The 10,644-nt window shown below is 45.0% G+C and overlaps 1 protein-coding gene and 1 non-coding gene across 2 annotated transcripts; both read left to right on the forward strand.

Moving 5' to 3' along the window:
* Positions 1-4,421: 4,421 nt before the first annotated feature.
* LOC135268608 (5S ribosomal RNA) lies at positions 4,422-4,540 on the forward strand. Its single transcript, XR_010336909.1, has one exon. It is a non-coding gene; the product is annotated as a 5S ribosomal RNA (ribosomal RNA).
* Positions 4,541-9,265: 4,725 nt separating this feature from the next.
* On the forward strand, positions 9,266-9,936 carry LOC105709587 (anaphase-promoting complex subunit 15-like). The gene has a single exon (XM_064360423.1). The coding sequence runs from the start codon at positions 9,276-9,278 to the stop codon at positions 9,747-9,749; it is 474 nt and encodes a 157-aa protein (XP_064216493.1). The 5' UTR covers positions 9,266-9,275; the 3' UTR covers positions 9,750-9,936.
* Positions 9,937-10,644: the final 708 nt, after the last annotated feature.

Consider the following 10,644-nt stretch of genomic DNA (forward strand, 5'->3'; position numbering starts at 1 on the left):
GAGGTCAGGAGTTCAAGACCAGCCTGGCCAACATGGCAAAACCCCATCTCTACTAAAAATACAAAAATTAGCCAGGTGTTGTGGTGTGCACCTGTAATCCCATCTAGTCTGGAGGCTGAGACAGGAGAATTGCTTGAACCCTGGAGGCAAAGGTTGCAGTGAGCTGAGATCACACCGCTGCACTCCAGCCTGGCCACAGAGCAAGACTCTTGTCTCAAAAAAAAAAAAAAAAAGAAAAGAAAAAAAAGAACAGGAGACGCTAGAGAAGCCACCAGGCCTGTCAAGGTTGCATGGTTCTTAGATGGCAGACTGGCACAACACCCCATGCCTTGACTCACAAACTGGTCCTATTTTCATTTCCTTCCCCTTAAAAAAGTAGAACGATCTCATTGGTTTAAGCAGAACATAACTTGGCTTTTTTTCTCATAAGGAGTCTTAGAAAACACACTGATAGTTGACACTGTCTATATCAAGTTTTCGTGGCAAAAATGTCCATGGAATGTAGTTCAGGGAGCTTCAGAAAATTTTTAAAAAGCTTCTGTGATCAAATAAGCTTGGAAAATGAAGCAAGTTTATTCCTGCCTTGGAATGTCCTCACATACAAAAGCTTAAAAACTCAGAAGTGTATAGTAAGGAAGTTCTACTTCAGAGTTTTCCCGTTTCAAAGAACACCCATTAACAGGAGGCAAGAAACGCTAGTATAGAAGCGGCTTCGTGTCTTTTCTGTCGCTTTCACTTGTTGCGTGGCTGGTTTAGCACCATAGGTGGCTCTGGCCTGAGGACGTGTTGTGACCCTTTGGGAGTCAAGCAGGTGAATGCATCCCAGAGCCTTCTGGTTACCACCCATTCTTCCTTCCTCATCATAAGAACCCTATTTTATATGGGTCAGTGAGTGCTGAGGCTGCCTTTAAGTGAGATGTGGCCATGTGACATGGTTCTTACCAATGAGATGGGAACAGAAGTCTATAGAGGGGCTTTCAGAAAAGCTTACACATGCATTTCTTCTTCATCATTCATTTTCCTGCCTAGAGTGCAGAGGCAATACATGGAGATGCAACAGCCGTCTTGTGACCATGAGAACAAGGGTCGTTTACCAAGGATGACATAAGAGAAAGTTAGTAAGAGCCTTGACCCCTGATGAGGTAAAGTCATTTCACCAGCCTAGGACAGCTTCTAGTCTTCTTGGGAATGTGAGAAGAACAAACTGTTATTTGCTGAAGCTCTTATAGGTAAGTTTCTGCTCCATGCAGCCAAACATTTTTCTAACAAAAATAATGTTTTAATGTTTATTCCTATCATGTAATTTTGCTCTGTAGACATCGTCTTGGCTTTCTTTATGAATGGCAATTACTGGCCAGGCGTGGTGGCTCACGCCTGTAATCCCAGCACTTTGGGAGGCTGAGGTGGGTGGATCACTTGAGGTCAGGAGTTCAAGACCAGCCTGGCCAATGTGGTGAAACCCTGTCTCTACTAAAAACACAAAAACTAATTAGCCAGGTGTGGTGGTGCATGCCTGTAATCCTAGCTACTTCAGAGACTGAGGCAGGAGAACCACTTGAACCTGGGAGGTGGAAGTTGCAGTGAGCCAAGCCAAGATGGCACCATTGCACTCCAGCCTGGGCAACAAGAGCAAAACTTTGTCTCAAAAAAAAAAAAAAAGAAAAGAAAAGAAAGAAAGAAAGACAATTACTGGGTAGGGTCTAAAGTTGACAAAGCAAGCCAGCAACAGCATCAAGTCACCCAAGTCAGTGGTTCTCAATGTGATGCCCAGACCAGCAGCCTCAGCACCACCTGGGAATGTATTAGAAATGCACATCCTCAGACCTCACCCTAGACCTGCTGAACCTGAGACTCCAGGGGTGGGGCCCAGCAACTTATGTTTTAGCAAGCCCTCCTGGTGCTCCTTATATACTAACATTTTAGAACCACTGAACTTAGTTACACATTCAACCTCAATGAATTTGTAAACCCAAGCAAGGTAAAACACTTTGAATGAAATAGTTGAGCTTGAACAGCAAGACTCATGCCCACAGCTAACAACAGCGGGCTTTGTGAGAAACGATGTCTGGCTTTGCCTTGGCAATTCAAACTGAGATAGAAGTACTATAAAGGTAACAATGACAGAAATGGAAGCCACCACCACTTAGAGAGTGTGGTTAATCATGGTTCATGTCAAGGTACCAAGAGGCCAGTGTTGCACTTCTCTCCTTCCCTCTCCTCTCCCCTCCCCTCCCCTCCCCTATGCTTCCCTCCTCTCCTCTCCTCTCTTTTCGGTGGATTCTAACTCTGTCGCCCAGGCTGAAGTGCAGTGGTGTGATCTCAGCTCACTGCAACCTTTGCCACCTGGACTCAAGCAATTCTCCTGCTTCAGCCTTCTGAGTAGCTGGGATTACAGGTGTGCACTATCACACCTGGCTAATTTTTGTGTTTTTAGTAGAGATGGGATTTCACCATGTTGCCCAGGCAGGAGTCTCGAACTTCTGATCTCAAGTGATCTGCCTGCCTCAGCCTCCCAAAGTGCTGGGATTGCAGGAGTGAGCCACTGAGACAGGCCAGTATTGCAATTTTCATAGGAAGCTTTCACTTTACCTTTTCATAATAACATACTGTTTCCTTGCCTCCAACTTGGTTCAAAGGGCAATTAGAGTATATAGACAGGATTTGTACAGGTCTCAGCAATTTGAGAATTTGCAAATGTGCATAAGAGTAAAGGTGGGATGGCCGGGCGCAGTGGCTCACGCCTGTAATCCCAGCACTTTGGGAGGCCGAGGCGGATGGATCACAAGGTCAAGGGATCGAGACCATCCTGGTCAACATGGTGAAACCCCGTCTCTACTAAAAAAAATACAAAAAATTAGCTGGGCGTGGTGACGCGTGCCTGTAATCCCAGCTATTCAGGAGGCTGAGGCAGGAGAATTGCCTGAACCCAGGAGGTGGAGGTTGCTGTGAGCCGAGATCGCGCCATTGCACTCCAGCCTGGGTAACAAGAGCGAAACTCCGTCTCAAAAAAAAAAAAAAAAAAAAGAGTAAAGGTGGGGTAAGGGTATGATCAGAAATGCTCAGTGTGGCTGGAAATGTTATGAGCATGCTTCACTCTCACTCTCAACTTGAGATCTCCAAACTCACTCTACTCCATCCCAAGGTATCTGCTTTCTCCCTTCTATTAAGCAATCAACCATTACGGAGCACTCTCAATTTTCCAAAGAAGGTGCTCATATATTTTTGGTGAATCCATGAAGCCAGTATTTGTAGCGGGCGTCTGCTCTAATCCCAGAAGAAGAAGGGACCTGATTTTCCTTTCCCCACTCTCACCACACTGTGGAAGCTTCAGTGTGGGGAGAGGCGGCTGAGAGTTGCTCAAAAGCTGTGGTGCTGAGTGTTTAGCTCTGGCCACAGTATCCGCTGGCCAGCGCAGTTGATGTCAACACCAGTTTCCCAACTGGCCAATCCCGAGGCTTCGCCCTGCATGACTTTCCCTGCTCCTTGAGTTCCCTTAGGTTCTGCTAAGCCTGGTTCTATAGCCTTCCTAGACTTCTATTGTGTGAATTGTCCAAAATTGATCCAATAAATTCCTCTTTTGCCTAAGCAAGCCAGAGGCATTTTGTGTTTGCTTTCAACTTGGAAGTCAGAGTAACACAATGTTATTGCCATCTTTTTTAAGTGAAGAAACTGACGCTTGGAGGTTAAGGAACTTGCCAGATGTGTAGTACCCAGCCTCCAAGATGGCCCCCAGTGATCCTTACCTCTTAGGTATTTATGTCTTTGCATGGTCTCCCCCCATGCTGAATTAGGACCGGTCTGTGTAGAGTTCACCGGAGATGATACGTGACTCCTGAATCGAAGAGCATAAAGGACATTGCAGCATCTGCTTTGTTCTCTTGGATTGCTTACTCTGGGCAAAGCCAGCACCATGCTGTGAGAATGTATTTACCATGTCTTCTTTTATTTTTATTTTTATGCCCCTCCCAGGACTAGCCAGTTTTAGAAATAGCAAATAACTGTGAGGATGCTTTACAAATGTAAAACAATCAATCCAGAACCCACACACCGCCACCTACTTCATGGGCTCTCACACTCCAGGCCAATATCCACCTGCCCTAATCACCCCAGGAGTAGGAACTAGACAACTAGGGATGGTCGGTATGCCCCAGAGCATGCTGCAGTGATTCAAACTATTCAGTCCTAAGCCCGATCACCCTCCCTCACTCATTCCTTCCCACAGAAACCACAATATAAGTTTGTGCCCCTGTTTTCACTCTGCTCCCTCTCTGCCTCCTGACTGACCTTGGCATTTCCCCATGTGGCCCCATGGTGTGACACACCCCTTCCTCTTGAGATCTGTGAGCCTAACAAACTATCTTTTTATTAGTAGTCACTCCTGATCCGATGGCCTTGTCACACCTAGATAATAATAAAACCTAGTCTACGGCCATACCACCCTGAACGCGTCTGATCTTGTCAGATCTCGGAAGCAAAGCAGGGTTGGGCCTGGTTAGTACTTGGATGGGAGACTGCCTGGGAATACCGGGTGCCATAGGCTTAATAAATAAATAAATAAATAAATAAAATAAAACCTATGTTTTATTTTATTTTTTGTTTTGTTTTAATATCTAATTGATTGTATATTGTATAACATAATAGGAATGTACTTATTTTCTATTTCTTTTTTCTTTTTATTTTTTATTATACTTTAAGTTCTGAGGTACATGTGCAGAACATGCAGGTTTGTTACATAGGTATACACATGCCATGGTGGTTTGCTGCATTCATTCCCCCATCATCTACATTACATATTTCTCCTAATGTTATCCCTCCCCAATCTCCCCACCCCCTGCTATTCCTCCCTTGCCTCCCCTGCCCCCTGACAGGCCCCGGTGTTGATGTTCCCTCCCTGTGTCCATGTGTTCTCATTGTTCAACACCCACTTAGGAGTGAGAAGATGCAGTAAAATACATATTTTAAAACAGAGGACACTCAAGTACCATGTGGTGAAGCCCATATGGAGAGGAACTGAGGCCTTCCACCGCAGCCAGCCTCCATTGGCCAGCCAAGCGAGTGAGCCTCCTTGGAATCAGACCCACCAGCCCCAGCTGAACCTTCAGATTATGGCAGCCCCAGCCCACACCCATCTGCAATCTCATGAGAGGAGAGAATCTAAGCCAGGCTGCCCATTCGAGCTGCTGCGAAATTTGCAACCTACAGAGACTGAGAGACAATACATGCTTATTGCTATTTTAAGCCACTAAATTTTGAAGTAATTTGTTCCTCAGTGCTGGATTCTAAGTGGAGGAACTGATTCCTCCACTAACCCCATTTGGGGCTTTCCTGTGGCCTCTCCAGTGTGCCAGCATGAGAAATAGCAAGATACTCTGGGCTTCTGACTCAAACGGTAAGAAAAAATTGTAATTTCACAAAACAAGGATTCAACAGGTAGAGAGCATCCAGGGTTGATTAACAAAGCAGCCCAGTGATCTCACTCAGGCCCCAGGTGATTCTCTTCATTTCTCTGCTCAGCCAGGCTCACTCAGCCTGTCAGCTGATCGTTCTCTTTTTCTAAAGATGGCAGCATCCTTCCAAGCATCTCATACCGACAGGACGGTGTGAGTTTTCCCAGAAGCCTCTTAACTTACTTACTCCCCACTAGCCAGAATTGCAGTGTACAGCCATACCTAAGACAACCACTGATAAGTAGACTGGCAGAAAGAATGCAGTGATTGGCTTAGACCGATCACCCATGGGAGCACAGTGATTGGCTTAGACCAATTACCAGTGGAGCTGAGCGATTGGTTTTCCTTTGGGGCTGAAGCTTGGAAGTTCTTCACTTTATCACATAGGGCTGGGGACACCCTTCAGCAAAATCCAGGTTCTGGCAACAAGGAAAATCTATGCACAAGGGTTGGGGTAATGAATGATTTAGGTAATTTATCTTCTATATAAGCCATTAAAGGGCCAGCTGTACTAGCAAGAAGGGCAATATAGGCCCAGAGAAGGTGTCGGGAAAGCAGAAGAAAGTCGGGGAAGGTAGGTCAGGGTCAGTTGGAGGGCCTTGGGTTTTACACAGAACGAATAAACTGAATGAGTCACTCCTTAAACCACTGTTTCCTCACTCCATTCTCCCTCCTGAGGATGGATTATGCACCTGCTCACACATCTGACTGTCGTTTCATATCACCAGTTTGGGTCAGGGTGACATGACCCAGCTGCCTCCAGAAGCCTCCCAGCCAATGGACCCAGAGTGGGCTGTGGGCAAATCAGTCAGCTGGTGGCTGCTGATTGGAATTCATCCACATTCTCAAGGTGGAGGATAGCGGGAGATGTGTGCAGCCTCCTCCCCTATGGAGGGGGTGCTATTTGTTTAAATGGTGGTTGGTGATGCCAAAAACACTTGGCCTCCTTTATCTGGATATAGAATAATCCAGCACAAATAGATCAGTAGTAGTAATACAGCAGCAATAGTAGCTCATCTCTTTTATTTTGTAGACGTAGGAAACCAAGTTCATGTTGAAGTGACTCGGCCAGGGTCACAAAGGCCAAACGGGAGCTAAGACTGAGTCTTAAGTCTCCTTGCTTTGATTCCCTTTCTCCTTATACTTGTAGGAAGAGTTTCTATGCTAAATGTACGCCAGATCTATAACATCATTTTTCTGCAACACAAAACTGCTTTAGGTAAGTGTTCTAACAGTTCCTCATGTTCATTTTACATGTACACATTATGTTTGACATGGAGACTTTTGTTTTTAATGCTGTATAATTAGACTTGCAAGTTCCACCCTTAAAACTTTTTATCTGTTTATCAAAACAGGCCAAGATTCCAGCTAATAATATTTTCGACCGCTTTTGTCATTCTCTGATAAATTACATAGAAAATTGTCAAAAGTAATTCCTTTCCAATCACAGGAGAAATCAGGGACTTCAAGTCTCCCGTTCGAGTTCACTAGACTCATTACTTAAAAGGGAATAGAATAAGCTCCCTGAGATGATCATTCTGAAGTAACTTGTTTCTGTCTGCCAGCTGACTTGCAGAACTGATTGTGTAATTGACACAGATCCACATGACTCAGTGCAATGGGAATAGTCCAGCAGTTTTGAATTCTTAGATGATTTTCGTTTTTTTTTTCTTGGTTTGTTTGAAGAGATCAAAAGGAAGCTCTATCGCTGTGTGATAAGTGTGTCTCTATCACTGTTTTCCATAGCTTTCTCTTCCAAGATCCATTATAACTTGGGAAATGTGGTGAAATGTGTCTTATTGAACTCTATTAAAGACTAAATCTGGTAAGGGTTAGTCTAGAGGTGTGTGTGTATGCACACACGAGCACGCGTGCCTGCATGTATGCTAGGAGTGGGTAGAGTGGAGAAAGGAGATAAATGTAGGCGTTGCAATTGTAGCACTTGGGACAAAACAAGGATGTTTTGCACACATCCACAGTAAACATGATCTTCATTATTTTTAGTTAGTCACATTATTGTTATACCCAGAAAAATCATTTTAAAAGCTTTCGAAGGTTAAAGAAATGATTCACAGCAGATAATCAGAATCCAAGTTAGCAGTCTGTTCAGTAACCATCGTTACTTTTCCCACTAATTTTCAGGTTGCCAACTTGCTATCAGGAAAACATTCTTAGTCAAGCAAATGATTTAAGATTTATTTGTCCTTACCCACTTTCGCACACAAATGAATAAGCTAATGTGGGCTGGAAACAAGATTAGAAACAAACTCTGATTAAACCATTCATTCACCAAATGTACATTAAACACTTGCTCTGTGACGGGTTTTGTATTATGAGAAAAGAAACAGTAAACAGGAGCCTGGGTGCAGTCGCTCACACCTATAATCCCAGCACTTTGGGAGGCTGAGGTGGGCAGATTACCTGAGGTTAGGAGTTCAAGACCAGCCTGACCAACATGGTGAAACCCTATTGCTACTAAAAATACAAAAAATAGCCAGGTGTGGTGGTACATGTCTGTAATCTCAGCTACTTGGAAGGCTGAGGCAGGATAATTGCTTGAACCCAGGAGGTGGAGGTTGCAGTGAGCCAAGATCGTGCCACTGCACTCCAACCTGGGCAACAGATCAAGACTCCCTCTCAACAACAACAAGAAAAAGAAACAGTAAACAGGAAAAGACAAAGGGTTTCCATTCAGTCGAACCCTGTGGTGGAGGCCTGGACAGCATGCATGGGCACAGACTGGCAAGGCACCAGTCCTGATATGAGCAAGGAGACAATCCAGGAAGGCCTTCAGGAGGAGGTGATGTTAGAATTAAATGTGGAAGGACAGGTGAGGGTAGACAGACATGGAGGTAAAAGGAACAGGAGAAAGAAAGGCTTGAAAGTATGAGGAGGGAGTGTGCATGTCAAGGACCTCACAGTTAACATGGTGGCAGGGGGCGGGGGATGTCAGTGGAGAGTAAGAGAGTGAGAAGAATGGAGGCAGAGCGTGGGGGGCTCATGCGGGGCTGGGTTGGCTTTGCCAGGAGATCAGACTAAATCCTAATAGCCGTGAGAGCAACTGTAGGAATCATTCCAAGCTAATTGGATTTATTTGGGTTTACTAGAGGAGGGAGGAGGCTATTTGTGTGTGTCTGTTTAATCTTGTTTGGACAAGCCTTAAGCTTAGTAAAGGACTATACAAGGTCCTTCATGTTGAAAGAGCCAATATATATGTCATCCATTAATGCAACATTCTCATTATTCATGGAGTGCATTCAGATAAATATATTCTCAACAAATATGTCCTTCCTTTGTAACATCTAGGCAGAGGTGGGCAAGAGCAGTTGAAAGAGATGGCAAACTTTGCTGGCTTTCTTTATATGCCTGAGGGCCTCACCACTGATATGTCTTTGAGTATTTCACACTGGCTTCCTCTAACTCTTTTCATCAAGGTCTTAACAACCATTGTGTCAACGTGTGACCTTATAAACTGTACACAAGGACCCTTTTGGGACAATGTGATCACGGGAGAGAAATCTTTCCCCTTGCCTCCCTCTCCCTCCCCAGTTGCGCTTCTGCCTGAAGTCATCTGTGTTTCAGAGATTAAAACTGTGTTCTTTAGGTTTTAGCCACCAGTTTTTATTTGCATGAGCCATACCGAAGAAACTGAGAAATTCCTTTTGTGACTTGACTACTTGGAACTTTGAAAACAATCAACAGTCCGATTCTCAGTCAGATTCAGATTGCCTTCAAAACCTGCTTTAGGTTGCCTCGCCGCGCGAGGAAGACACTGAGGCCCGGAGAGGTTAAGTGACTCAGCCAAGGTCAAACAGCTATCTAGGAGCCATGTCCACTTTGTTCCCCTTACTCTTCCCTCGTGTGACCGAGACACTGTGGTTTAATCTGGATCAACCCTGTGTGGAAGGGACAGAGTTGCAGCATCAGGAACAGCAGCATCAGACCTCGCTCCAAAGCATCGCAGAGAAAGACAACAACCTCGTTCCTATTGGCAAGCCAGCATCAGAGCACTATGATGATGAGGAAGAAGAGGATGATGAAGACGATGAGGATAGTGAAGAGGACTCAGAGGATGATGAAGACATGCAGGACATGGATGAGATGAATGACTACAGTGAGTCACCTGATGACAGACAGGTCAATGAGGTGGACATGGAAGGCAATGAACAGGATCAGGACCAGTGGATGATCTGGGTAGACAAGGCAGGGTGGCCTCAGGGAGATTCCAGGCCAGCCCAACCTACCCTGCATCCCAACCCCCAACCCCTGCCCACAGAACCAGCTGATGGCCCCAGTGCCTGAAAGTGCCCTTGGGCACCTCCTTAGCTGCTGCCAGGATCTGGTCTCCTTGGCCCCTCCCAGTCCATCAGTCTGCACTTGGAATCCCCAGAGCCTGAGCCCCACTTCACCTTCCTGGCCAGTACCTCACCCCTTGGTTGCCAGGTCTGGTTTCTTTCTAAGTTTCTTTAATAAAGACAAAGGAGTGATTAAAAAAAAAAAAAAAAAAAAAAAAAAAAAAAACAAAAAAAAAACCTGCTTTAGATAACTGAAGGATAAGACATGCTTATTTAAAACTTTTAAATTATTATCCTCTCCATAGAGACAGCACCAGGGCAAGTGAGAGCCGGACGGGCACTGGGCAACTCTGCCTCACTGAGGAAAAATGACTCAACATGGGCAAAGGAGATCCTAAGAAGCCAAGAGGCAAAATGTCATCATATGCATTTTTTGTGCAAATGTCTAGAGGGGCATAAGAAGAAGCACCCAGATGCTTCAGTCAATTTCTCAGAGTTTTCCAAGAAGTCCTCAGAGAGGTGGAACACCATGTTTGCTAAAGAGAAAGGAAAATTTAAAGATACGGCAAAGGCAGACAAGGCCCGTGATGAAAGAGAAATGAAAACCATTCTCTCTCCTACAGGGGAGACAAAAAAGGAAGTTCAAGGATCCCGAGGCACCCAAGAGGACTCCTTCGGCCTTTTTTCTGTCCTGTTCTGAGTATTGCCCAAAAGTTACAGGAGAACATCCTGGCCTGTCCAGGATGCAGATGACAAGCAGCCTTAGAAAAAGCAGCTGCGAAACTGAAGGAAAAATACAGAGGATCTTGCTGCATATTGAGCTAAAGGAAAGCCTGATGCAGCAAAAAAAGGGAGTGGTCAAGGCTGAAAAAAAGAAAAAGAGGAGGAAGCTGAAGAAAATG

Source organism: Aotus nancymaae, unplaced genomic scaffold (genome assembly GCF_030222135.1).
Source record: "Aotus nancymaae isolate 86718 unplaced genomic scaffold, 86718_ANA_hifiasm-v0.15.2.pri h1tg000040l, whole genome shotgun sequence".
Lineage (NCBI taxonomy): Eukaryota > Metazoa > Chordata > Mammalia > Primates > Aotidae > Aotus > Aotus nancymaae.

Excerpts from the sequence above, each read along its gene's own strand:
- LOC105709587 (XM_064360423.1), top strand. The coding sequence starts at position 9,276 with ATGTCCACTTTGTTCCCCTTACTCTTCCCTCGTGTGACCGAGACACTG.